This window comes from Equus asinus, chromosome 3 (genome assembly GCF_041296235.1).
Source record: "Equus asinus isolate D_3611 breed Donkey chromosome 3, EquAss-T2T_v2, whole genome shotgun sequence".
Classification (NCBI taxonomy): Eukaryota; Metazoa; Chordata; class Mammalia; order Perissodactyla; family Equidae; genus Equus; species Equus asinus.
In genome coordinates, this window is record NC_091792.1 from 1,465,736 (window position 1) to 1,479,428 (window position 13,693).

The 13,693-nt window shown below is 45.3% G+C and overlaps 1 protein-coding gene across 6 annotated transcripts in view; it reads right to left on the reverse strand.

Moving 5' to 3' along the window:
* Positions 1 to 13,693, reverse strand: part of PPA2 (inorganic pyrophosphatase 2) — a 73,620-nt gene that overhangs the window by 29,693 nt on the left and 30,234 nt on the right. For all 6 annotated transcript variants that reach the window (XM_044767453.2, XM_044767454.2, XM_070504532.1 and 3 more), the window contains exon 6: positions 8,809 to 8,935. In XM_044767453.2, the coding sequence (XP_044623388.2) occupies positions 8,809 to 8,935 (127 nt within the window). The remainder of the gene's footprint in view (positions 1 to 8,808; positions 8,936 to 13,693) is intronic.

Sequence of the window (13,693 nt, forward strand, 5' to 3'; positions counted from 1 at the left end):
TCACAGACGGGAAGATACAAATAGCCAATAAATATGGGAATAGATGCTCCATTCCAGCATGAAGCAGAAAAAGTGCAGAATTAGGACAAGATACCATTTTCCATTTATTAGACTGGCAAAAAAGTTTCTTTAAATGTAATAGCACATCAGTGAAGCCTCAAAACCTGTAAATTAGTTATTATTTATTTCCTTTATGTAAATTAGGAAACTGGGGCTCCGTGCCCAAGCTCTCGAAGGGACTAGAGTAACTCCAATATGCTGGCTTTGTATATGGGCAGCAGGCGTATGTGCCAGGGAGATCACCAAATTTGATTAGGCGACGACATCTCCTCAGTGAACACACACCAAAACCATTATCAAGTGTTCTAGAGCCAAGACAAGAAGACCCACAGGAAAGGAGGGCAGGTCACCGGGACGGCTCTCCACTTGGAGGAGCCTGTGGGGAGCATCGGGGCCTCGTCAAACCACGTACCCTCACATCTAACTTCCCGTGCACACCCCCAGAGTGAGAACAACCCGCCCTCCCAAGGAGAAGATGCAGAGAAAAAATCAAATGCCGTTTTTATCAGCATAACATGAGGTGAGGAAAGCATATAATCAGCTGAGGATTTGTTGTTTTTATTCTTAGATAAAAACCAGTAACATAAATGTAAGGCCATCTCTCCTTGACTGTATTATTTAAAAAAAAAAAAAAAAGACACTAGGAAATGGCCTCATGCTTGAAATTTTGACCAAGGAGGGTAAAAATCAGAAAAAAGGAGTTTCCAGTTCTACGGGATTTTACCGAAGGCAGCGACACAAACGCACGAAGCTCTCGGTCCAGTTCCAGGAACTTTGCTCACGGGACTGAACACGTGCACCCGGCCTCCACAGTCTGGGGAGCAGAAGGCATGCTCTCAGCGACTCTCACAAACACTCTCGAGCAACAGCAGCTCCATTCCATAACACTCACCCTATTTTCTGCATCACAAATAGAGGCTCCGGCTCAGAGAATTAATTGTTTTAACAGTTTGTGCCTACTTAGCATCTCTAAACCATCTTCCTGTTTTCCACACTGCTCTGCAAACCTGTGCCAACAGCTCACAGACTAACACACTGCGCCTTCATTTCAGTTGCCCTGTCCTCCCATTCTCCTTTTCCACAAATTCTACTCTTGTCAACACCTGTACTAAAAACATACATTAGCATGAGGAAAAACCATGGAAATTAACATGCTTCAAAATAAGTAATACCAACCAAAGTACTTCTACATAGAGGCCTATGTGTAATGTATCAGAAAAACCTCTTGAAAAGACTAGGAAGATTTTTTTTCAAAAATATTCATTACCATTCACAAGAAATTTTACATGACCAATAAAATGAAAACCATTCCGGGTGCCTGTGCTTAGCAGAAATGGAAATATTTTTCTAATCCAACTTTAACTTGAAGCACAGAACACAGTGCCCAGGCTTTGGGTCGGACAGACCTCCGCTGAGGTTCCCACTCCATCGCTTAATAGCTCCCCTAAGTACTTGAAAATGTGCCAACGTCCTGAGAAACCCGGCTACGAGCCTTTAAGTTAAACCATGTTTCCTTCAGCACTAACTTTGAAGATAATTTAGATCTTTCTGCTTTTGAAGAAGACAGGCTAAAAATAATAGATTAAACATATTTCTTACAACACCCAAAATTTAGAGATGGGAAAACCCCTGGGATCATCTGCTGATGAGAGGGCCAACCCTGAAACTTCGGAGATGAAGAACCTAAGCCCTCGAGAGGTCACAGGACTTTTCCAAGGTCAGATAACTAACACACACAGGAGCAGACTCTAGAATTGAGGTCTCCTGACTCTTCACCACATCGTGGGAATACAACCGAAACCTCCCAACGCTGGAGGAGGTCAGGGTCCAAAACAGAGGCAAAGATTCCCAGTAACTTAATTCTCCTCTCAATTGTAGTACCTCTTACTCAGTGTGTCCCTCTTTCTCAGCTGCCTCCCCCACACCCCACCCCTACACACCCACGCCTAAGAGGGTATACCAATTAATGAAATCAAAGGAGTGAAGATCAAAAGAGCCATCCTTTTATGGGGACCTCTAATCAAAATCATCCCACGGACGCCCACATTACTGAAGAGCAAACGGTCAGCTCTCCCAGGAAGCGGCACTGTCCACTGTCCACAGGCACAAGCACCTCCTGACAGCCCAGTACTCAGAGGGGCCATGCCATGCCGTAGTGAAGAGCATGGGCCCTGTGGTCCACCTGGATCCCAACGGTGCCCTGTAGGACTTCAGACAGCTACTGACCACCCCCACCAGTGCCTCAGCCTCCTAATCTGAAACAAAAAGGGAGCCCCGCACACCTGCTGGAACCCGTGCAAACATCACACAGATCCCCCATAACAAGCGCTAGGCGCAGCTCCTTGGCACACAGTAATGGTTCCAGGTAAGTCAGCCCTCAGGACGACAACAGAGACGGGCCAGCGAGCACACGCACAGAACGCAACACACTGCATTCTCTCTGCTTCCAACAGCTCACACAAGTATCCTCCCTCAAGACCACAACGCTATTCCCTATGTTTTCCCTAAATGACAGAACTGTGTTTTGGGAAGTAAGGAAATCAGACACCTTATTAATGTGCTTATTTTTTAAATAATAATTACAGGGACACCAGAAGTGTTTATTTAGCAAGTGAACATGTAAGCCCAACAGATTCGGTTTCACGTGTTTATTCTTGCCTGGAAAGACCGTAAAAGACAGCATGTAGTTTTATTTGACTTTTAGATTTCTCTAAACGTAAGCTGAAATTCTGCATATATGAAATACATGCAAATACTGATAATTTTAGGACACGTACGATGACGGCCTTTGAAAAAGTTCCAAGTGCCTGATTTTAAATAATCCCCTTCTTACTCATGTAATTTACTCATCCCAGGATGTATCTACATCAATATAATTGTTCCGATTTTAATTTTTCATCTTTTAAAAGTGTAAGATGACTGCACAGGAATAGTGATTGCAGGACAGCAGACAACAGTTCTCACTTATTTAAGCCCAAACAAAGCAAGAGTTCACTGCTCTGCAAGCTGAAGGAGCTCCCACGCCTAAGTCACTTCCTCAGGACACCTCCACCTGACCCCCTCCTCGGGACCACGGGCAGTTCTGAAGAGGCTCCAGCATCTGCTTGGCGGATTTCTGAAGCTCCCCATACAGAAGCTGGTTAATTTAACCAAGAGAAAAATTACACACGCCCTCGCAATTCAATCTCCTAAAAAGCTCTGAGCCTGGTTATTTCATAACCAAGGGCTATTATCCCTAATGGCCAAGGCAGTCTCAGCAACAATTCAGGTGTCCCAGAGTCTTATTAACTCTTCCAGCCATTACGTACCATTAAGAGCATTAGGGCCCGGACCCTAATTAGGGCGCTTTAAATGGCCCTGGTGCTCTCCAGGTGCTAACAAGCCGGCCAGAGCGGCCCATTCTCTACCAGGGAGCACAAGGAGTTTGTTTTCAAATGCTATTCAGAATTTTTTTAGATTTTCATAGCGGCTACTCCAGTTTCAGAGGGCAAGACTCAAAGATTTAAATAATAACGTTAAAATTACAGAAAGACAGCCAGCAACCACAGTTTCTTTCTAACTGAAATGCATTCTCTGAGGCAATGGCTAGTTTCAGTTCAGTCATATCAAAGATAAAAACTATGAATATTAAAACAGTTTATTACACTTTATCAAAGTCTGTACACATGTTCATTAGGATGAGAGAAGTTATTTCCTAACAAACAAAACAACCTCAAAACTTCCTTGCAGAATCATAACTTATCAAATGAGTCTGGATTAATACAGCAAAAATATATATTATATCATTATTACATATTATATCATATATGTCATATATAGTGTATACTGTATTATATAAATATTATATATATAACATACGTACATGGAAGGACATACTGTCTTTAAATTAAAAGAGATTTTGTTTTTAAAAAAGAAAAAATAGGTACTGACCATGTCAAAAAACAGCTTCTTCTACTTAAGGTAGTGAAAATTAATAGGAGGGATTTATTTTTTAAATGTCTAAACAACAATAAAAATGCATAGGAAATAATAAAAAAAATTTCTCTGCAAATTTCTGTATTACACACGTCCCCAGAAAACTATAGAATTTTTTAAAAATTTCCAGGCAGCTATCATTCCCTACACATTTTTAATCTTTCTTCTTGTCGATCTAATAAAAATGCCAAAAAGTGTAGATGACAAATGGTTAAATTGTTATAAAATCACCTACTCCTTTGTGATAAAAATTTCAGTTAATACATAGTAATTTATATTTAAAGTTACTGCATTAGCTATTTTAAAGTTATTTAAGTAGAAAGCAACACAAAAAAGGACATTTCCAACATGTATGGACCCAGAGAATCCATCTCCCAAGCACTTTCTGTAAAAATTTTTGGAAAACGTACGTCAGCCAACAGTGAGAAAGGAAAACAGAAAGAGAACTTAGGAGAGAGCGGAACCAGTAACCAAGAGGGCGAGGAAAAGAACCCAGCGATGGCAGCTGGCAGCCGGCCGAGACCCAGCATTGAATAAACGGTGCCACCAACGAGGTGAACAAATTCAGATACTGTAAACACCGCATATTGGTTTTCAGTGTTTAGATTCAAGAGAGAAAACATGAAAAATATTCACAGCTCAAGAAGGGAACTTGAACATGATCAATTTTGTCACGCAGTGTGGTGGAGAGCAGCTGGTCAGCGAGGGGCAGAGGAGGGCAGAGCCACGCACCCAGCTGCGTCCTAGGCAGCCACGCGTCTGCTGAAAATCGGTGGAGCTATCGGTGCAGCTCGAAGTGTGATGCTCAGAGTCATCGCAAGACGACAAAGGAAGAACGAGGAACAGAGCTGAGAAAGGCACAAGAGGCGAACTCCTAATCTTTCAAGCAGCAGCCTGAGTCACCAGGGAAAGACAGAAACCAAGGAACAGGAGTGAGCACACTGTTCCAGACGGGCAGCAACTGCTCTGGAGAACTGGCATCACAGGAAGACAACACAGGAGCCAGACGGGGTGCGAAGGGAGGAGGGCGTCACCTCTCCCTTTTCACACCTTTTTCAAACTTCTGAGTTTTTACTTTCAAGTATATGATTATTTTTATAATTTTAAAAAGCGCCATACAAAATCCTGTGTTTGTTAATCTCAGAAGGTAAATGTGGGAGGGACACATAAAATTTTAAAAAGTTGCTTGATTTGAGATTAAGATTGTTGATTAATTTTCAAAGATGTAGAGTAGATAGAGAATAGCATCAAACTTTTAATATCTATTAGCAGTATTTATTTAATCATATGAATCCAAATACACTTTTATCTTACTAGAATAAAATCATAATTTGTTAAAAGAGGCATTTCACCAAATCTCAGAATCATGAAATTGATCCTTTATTTCTGAGGCCGCCTCACCTCTGCCATGGTTCTATTTTTCTTTCTTTTTTTTTGAGGAAGATTAGCCCTGAGCTAAAATCTGCTGCCAATTCTTCTCTTTTTGCTGAGGGAGACTGGCCCCGAGCTAACATCTGTGCCCATCTTCCTCTACTTTGTATGTGGGACGCCTGCCACAGCATGGCTTGATGAGCAGTGTGTAGGTCTGCATCCAGGACCCAAACCAGCAAAGCCCGGGCTGCTCAATCAGAACGTGCAAACTTAACTGCTGCACCATCCGGCCAGCCCCCAAGGTTCTATTTTTAACTTGTAACATCATATAAAATAAGCCATGTGCTTACAATGCTTAAGCTCCTCCTGAAATATAAGTTAGGTACCTTTAGAAGATAAATTAATTATATGATATGAGAAAACTATTAAATATTGTAATCAAACCATATAGACTGATTTTTAAAAATGCCTTCACAAATTTAGGAAGCATTCACCCCGGCAGCTCCCGCGCATCTCTCAGTTCCCATCCCTCTGACTCCCCTCCTTCGCAGGTGCTCAGGAAAAGAGACAACCCACAGGCTAAGTAACAATGTAAGATTAGGAATGATTCCTGTTCACTAAAATTTGCTTAACCAGCAGGACAACAGAAACTCCATCTTTGGTTTGAAGTAGTTGAGAGAACAGCTGGATGATGTTTGAGATGTATGATAAAAATAAACCAGGACTCAAGTTTGAAAAAAAATAAAAACTTCCCCATAGGGTCACCTAGTATTCCATGATTTATGATTTAAAAAAAAACATTTACAGGGGCTGGCCCCGTGGCCGAGTGGGTAAGTTCGCGCGCTCCGCTGCAGGCGGCCCAGTGTTTCGTTGGTTCGAATCCTGGGCGCGGACATGGCACTGCTCATCAGACCACGCTGAGGCAGCGTCCCACATGCCACAACTAGAAGAACCCACAACGAAGAATACACAACTATGTACCGGGGGGCTTTGGGGAGAAAAAGGAAAAAAATAAAATCTTTAAAAAAAAAAATAAACATTTACACCACAATTTCTTCAGCCGTTCAATTTGTGCCTATATCTATTTTTTTCCTTGGGGCACTGTAAAATAAGAGAGCAGAGAGAAGACTCAGGAAGGATGTGTGAATGCGTTACAACAATCTGAAGGCGAGGGAAGGAGGAGTATTCCAGAACACTTGCCGCTTTAAGGCTTCAGAAGTGGCCTCACCTGAGCCACGTCTACAAGAGAGAGCACTGCAGGTCCTACCCGCTGCCAACAACACGCACGCACAGGAGAGAATCCTGTCTCCCCTTGGCCTCACTCCTTCTGGAAACAAACACAAATCACCACGACAGCAGAGCACTCAGAGCAGAGCACGGCAACCACACTCATCTAGTCTTTTAACTTCAGGATTTTAAAAACATACCAGGAAGAAGCATTGTTTTATTTTCCATGATGGAGATAATATATACATGTCTCCTTTTAGTGGAACGGAAAACAGTCCTTTTCTTCTTTCAAAACAACAACTTGTTTCAACTGTTGTAGTCTGACGATTTTATCTCCACCTGAATAAGCGTCAGTATTCCCGCAAACGCAGAAAGAGCCGACGAGATGCCCAAAGTGCCGTCACCTCCACTCCGGGCACAAACAGAAATAAAGCAAAAAGACAGCTAAACTTTCCATTCTAACCCTGGGGAAAGGGAACAGGGAGGAGGCACCTGGCCTTAGGTAACGTGGTTTCAGTGCTGCCGTGACAAACACCGCAGATTACTGGTCAAGTATGAATGGCTCAGCGGAGCACTACCGACGGACAATGGCTTACATCAGAGAGAAGGAGTCCAGGTCACGGTCTTCCTACCCATGAGATGCGCAAACCTGGGCAGGTTATCTAACTCCTTAGAGCGTCTTCCAAGTTGAGAAGAATAACGGTACTAGAACAGGCACCAGGGCTTGGCAGATGCCGGGAGTCTAGCTCCAACAGTACTGGGTGAAGACTAGCTTACTGCACCTAAGGACTAGCTTACTGCACCTAAGGACTAGTTTACTGCACCTAAGGACTAGTTTACTGCACCTAAGGACTAGTTTACTGCACCTAAGGACTAGTTTATCTAGCGACCAGCTTCACTCAGGCTCAGCCCCTGCAGTGTGACGGGACGTCCCCGGCGGAGTCCGTGACTTCAGAGCGCCACATCACAAATGAATTAGCCAGATGATGTGTTTCGGCGGGCTGTTGCACCATTACATTATGAGTTCTCATTTGAGGAGCAGTTAATGCCTTAAAAAACACTTTAAACTGGCTATTTATTTACTCTTCTTACATATGTATATGTGAGAAATATGATGATAATGAAGCCCAGGGCAAAATAATGAGACAGGTAAGAAACACCTGGCTTATGGACTCAAGTTTCCTACTGCGACTGCAGTTGTCACGTTTTAGTGTGACTCTGAGATGACACGTGCGGTGCTCTTTCAGTCCCTCCCTTTCTCAATGACATGCTGGTCCACGCACAAGAAAAGGTTTTAAATGCACATAAACTAAGAGAGGTTAACGTGTAAGTTTCACGAGTTTCAGTTGCCTCAGAAACGGTCTACTTTCCAGCTGAGAAAAGAACTGAGGTCTAGCAGGCACCAAGATTCTGAATATGGATGAAACTCAATGGAAAAGGGGTACAAACATGAGGAAAAAATTGGTCCGAGAATAATAACAGTGACGGCCAGATGCTTTAAGGGAGCTGTCTCTCATACTGTCAACGACCTCACAAGAAGGTGTACTGACCTCCATTTACAGACGAGCAAACTGGAATTCAGAAAGTTTGAATGACCTACCCAGAGTGCTTGGGTAGGACACAGCACAGCTGGAGCTCAAACTGGAGTCTGAAGAAACAAAAAACCCTGGAGTCTGCGTGTCTCAGGGAGGGCCGGCTCCTCATCACACAGCTGTCTCTGCAACTTACATTTGGGGCACGTCAGACCTTTGTCAGAGGGACTTCTCCTTCCCTTCGCTTGTACAAGGCAGAATACAACAAGGGGTAGAAACAGCTCAGGTCCTGATGAACACCCCCCCTTAGTTGTTTTCCTGTTACTCAGTGAACAAGAGAGATTTAGGAAAGAGAAGAAGCGGGGAGGGAGGAGAGGGGAGGGAGCCCACAGACTGTCCTTCCTTCGTCTGAAGCATCATCTAAGTGCACATCCTTTCCTCGCGTTCCTCCTGGCAGTATGACACAACTCACACACAGTCATACCGGACTGCCTTTACCTTCCGTGCAGACAGATTAAAAAAGACAAAACACATCAATTTAACTCCCAAATACATACACTGTGCTTCACATGAGCCCCTTTAAATTCTCACAATTCCAATGGCACGCTGATTGACTTCTGCTTCTGGAAAGTGACAGACTTACCATGAAACTTTGAGGCTTCAGGATCATTCACATTGATAGCAATTAATTTCCAATCTGTTTCACTCTGATCAATAAGAGCCAAAACTCCAAGGATCTTCACACGAATAACCTCTCCACGAGAAAGAACCTTTAAAGTGAAAAGAAATTCCGCATTTGCAAGGCTTTGGAGAAGTGCACTCACACATTGTAAAAATCCAGATGAAAGATTAAAGGCGCTATAGCCTAAAATTTAATAAAGCTTTAATAATTAAAAATAACATAAAAAGTCATAAAGCCTTCTATAATACCCCTTTTAGAATTAAGTATCTTGATCCCTTTTTGTAAATTGATGTTGCTTATAGATCTTGAAATTTAATATACGAGGCCTAGAAACTCACACTAAACAGAAAATAAACCCACGTATATCACTACATGATGTAACCTGGCTTCTGCAGCTCAGGGGTAAAAAGAGACCTGAGCAGCCTTTTAAATTGCTCCACTGTACCTCTTCTGCAAACCACATGCTCAGGTACTAGTGAAATGTACATTTTTAACATATCAGAATACAGTCTTAAGAAGATAATGAATGACAAGGAAAGATTATGACTATGTTAAAGATACAGACAAAACAGGTTTCATAAAATGCTGTTAAAAGACTTTAAGAGAAACCGAGAAATAGCGTGATGTTGAAGCAGGCGTTCCACAGCTAAAGCAGATTATTTCAGGGGTTCCTTCAAGCAGTCAATGCCAAATTCATATGCATCAGTCCTTCCACATCCTTTGACTTTTAAAGGTTTAGTCGGCGAGAGAATTTCACCGCACGCTGAAATCTGAACACACTCTTCAGAATAAATTCCTTCATGACGCAAAACGCAGCTTTACACTTGGAAAGCAAGGAATCCAAAAGAAAGTCATTTTTGTGTCTTGAAATTATTTGAGAGAAAAAACAGATCTTAAACCGTAAAGTCAAAAAAACCTTTCAGAAGATTTGCAAATGACTCTAAAATCTTAACATAAATCTGCATGAATCTGTGATTAGTTTACACAACAGATGAGTGTGATTTTATGAACTAAACTGAAATCTCACTTTTAGGGGAATATGCACAATTACATTAACCAGACCCCACATGTTCAGGCTCTGTTAAGAACCCAACACTACATCAGACACCGTGTCTATAAAAAGAAAGAGTCGCCGTTTTCAAAGGTTTGCAGCCTTGCTGGGGAGACAAACTTCACGCCAGGAGAGCCTTTGTCAAACAGCAATGTTCAAATTCTAAGTTATCACATCATTGCCAATGAAAGGCTGGCTACGCTGGTCAACTCAGCGATAAACTAGGTCACTGGCTCTCAACCAGAGGCAGCTCTGTCTTCTAGAGGACCATCGGCAATGTGCGGAGACACTGCTGGTTGAGAGAACTGGGGAGGCATCGCCTGCATCTGGCGGGAGAGGCCAGGGAGGCTGCACAGGACAGGCCCTGTGAGAGAACCGTCACCCAGAATGTGAACAGCGCCACAGCAGAGGGCCTGCAGGAGACTCTGGGGGCGGCAGTGTCTATCAGAATTCCTGGGAATCATACATAGTTTAAAAAGCACACTCTAAATGGTTTTATTTTTATTTAAAAAAATTAATTTACTTTGAAATTTCGTACAACATAAGAGCAGATTTGAGATTGTCATGGTTACAGGGCAAGCAGGAAGCGTGACTGGGGATCTGTTTCATCACACTGACACATGTTCTGTGACGTCCAAAGCCACAGAGAGGGCTCAGACAAACCACTGCCTCGTCATAACACCTTTCAACACTGGAAACTCTCAATCAGACCAAAAACTCAGGATAAGATGCTTAGGAACAAAAGGCAAAGTTCTTATGAACTGGCCCCCTTCACACAAGTCAATTCATTCTAAATCAATTCAACAAATTTATGCGGAACATAGAATGTTAGACACCAAAAGAACAGTCCATAAGCCCTCAAGGAACTGAACCCCATCAAGGTTCCCGAGCGTGGTCCTCAGCCTCACCCCAGCTTCCAGGCCTCTGCTCCCTCCCCTCGCCATGTGGTGTTGGAAGGGGCTTCCTCCCCAGACGGTTCCAGGACCCCATGCACGGCCAGGAGCACAGTCCCAACAAAGGCCTATTCTTTAGATGGCGACGAAGTCCTCGCTTCATATTTGCTAAATATTGTCTCAGGTCTCACCAACTAAAGGGATGAATTGCTCGGCGGTAAGCTGAAGCCTGTTTTCCCAGTTCTGTCATAAAACCATCAGTGCACCCCTCCAAGGAACTGAGCGTGCGTAACCCGTGCTGGCCCCGCTTGCCTGGGAACCACAGTCCACCACGTTTGAAGACCAGTGGAACGACTCTGGACCAAGAACACGGGCACGCCTCAAGGCTATAGGCAGGATCTCACTAGGGTCATCACCGAATTCTCTAGCTATTGATGGAAAAGATTTCAAAAGACAGGACTTTTAAGTCACAAACACGTGGGGTTGAAGTCATCCTCCACCACTCCTAGATGCTACCTTGGGCAAACGACTTCACATCGTGCGCCAGGACTCGGTTTCTCAACGGTAAAATGGAGACCACGGTACTTATTCCTTGAAGTCAAGAGCAAAGAAATGACGGACACATAGACCAGAACGTAAGGTCTTCCACAGACAGTCACGGCTACTCTCTGGCTCTTACGTGGACCTATCGGCTCACCCCTGTCGGCAGCTCACCCTCGGGGGCCTGGGAGGAGCGGAGGACACTGATGCCCACAACAGGGGTTCTCCACTGGTTCAGAATTTGAAGAAGGAGGCAAGACTTCCACTGGACCCACCAATACAAGAAAACCACAGGGAGTAAAACTGCTAAGGCTGTCACCCCGTGCACCAGGTTTCTACGGTCACGTAACAAATTGCCACAAACGCAAAGGCTTAAAGCAGCGTAGATCTGTCATCTCACAGCTTCCATGGGCCAGGAGTCCAGGCACAGCACGGCTAGACTCTCTGCTTGCGGCCCAACAAGGCCGAAATCAAGGTGTTGGCCAGCTGGGCTTTGATCGAAGGTTCTAAGGAAGAATCCCCTTCAAGCCCGTTCTTCGCAGTTGTAGGACTAGGTCCCTGTTAACCTGCTGAGCGTCAACCAGGGACTGCTACCTCAACCAGAAGCCTGTTGCATCCAGTGGGAAGAGGCCAGGGATGCTGCACAGGGTGGTCCCATCTACCCCATCTGTGTGTAAAACTAGGAATGTGTGTAGGATGAGGGTCTCCCCTGCAGGAAAGGAGTGAGAGAGGGAGAGGAAAAAGAAGACAGGGGGAGAGCATGGATAGGGAAGACAGAAGACAAGGTGGGAGACCAAGGACAAAGGGCAAGAGATGGACGAGAAAGTCTAAGAGGAGGATGAAGAAGAGGAGGAGGAGGAAGAGAAAGAAAAGGAGAGAGTAACAAAATAACATGGTCGATGAACAAAGTGACAAAGACTCAGAGCAACTATGTGCTAAATAATATTCTAGAAGCCCAGAAGTGCTGTGAGTTTCCAGAGAGAAGTGACTTGATCCCAACTAGAAGAATTTCCCAACCGCAGCATCCCTGGGTGCGGGCACTGAGCTGACCACCGCCCAGCAAGGCCTGTGCTCAGAGGGGACAGTAAGACTGACAGCAGAGCGCATAACAAAAAGCCACTCTGTCAGTCCACAGAGGGTGAAGGAAAACTCCGGGGGCGATGCTTAAGCTGAGGTCTGAGGGGTGCGCGGGGGAGGGTAAGGGAAAAAAAGCGGAGGAGGAAGACGCTCCATCCACACGCAGGGAACGGCTGGTACGAGGGCCCGATGTCAGCAAGAGCAGGTATGTCAGAGGAACCGCGAGATCAGTGCAGCTGGAGCCACTGTGCAAACGAGGAGCGCACGAGGAGAACAGGGAAACAGAAGACGGGGTCAGGGACCAGCAGAGTGGGGCTGGACAAGAGCCTGGAATCAATGATGGCCGGGAAAATAAGACAGGAGGAAACCAGTTAGGAGCAGAGACAACTCAAGTCAGAGACAGCAGGCGCTAGACCGCTGCACTGAGAACGGGAGACACAGACGGGAAGGCTATTTAGACCACAGAACGGGCATTCCATGATTTACGGGATAAAGAGAAGAACCACCAAGGATGACCCCTCAGTCCTGGTTTAAGAATGGTCGGGGGAGGCGCCACTCACTGAGCCTGACCACCCTGGGATGAGGAAATAATGGACTCAGTTTGGGACACAAGGAGCTGGAGATGCCTGGGAGACACCCAAGTGTGGACATGGGCAGCTGCGTGTATGGGTCCCAGCTGGGGCGACCAGTCGGAGAGCAAAGCCACGTGCTTAGGATCGGATGACCGAGGGAGCTCCTGATGAGGACGGCAGCTGGACACGGGCCCAGCACTCAACCTGACCAGTGCTTAAGGAGCCTTCAGAGGAAAGCAAGAGAGAACAGAACGAGAGGACATCCAAGGTACCAGAGTCAGTCACAGTCAAGGGACGAGACGGTTCCAGAGGGAGTCACGGTTACAGCATAAAAGGCCAGGGGAGCTCAAGCGAGACAGAACCTGTCGCACAGCCTGTGGCCTCGGCTAATGGAGAGCTACCAGGGCCTCGGCGAGGGCAGCTTCCCGACATGACGGGGACAGAAACAACGTGAAGTGGACTGAAGACAAGTGGGAAGCAGGAGCCGAGTGCATGCGCAGATGCTACAATCTCATTCGAAGGGGAGAGAGGAGGCGCCAGGGAGGGGCCCCGAGGACGCGGCTGCAAACGCAGCGCAGGAGGGACGAGAAGACACTGTTCCTCAGGAGCAGGGGCCCTGGTTGTGGGTAAGAAGACAGCTCCTGCGGTCACAGACGGCACGGAAGAGGCACGTTTGTGGGCACTGGCTACTCGGCCGTCCACGGGGACAAGGT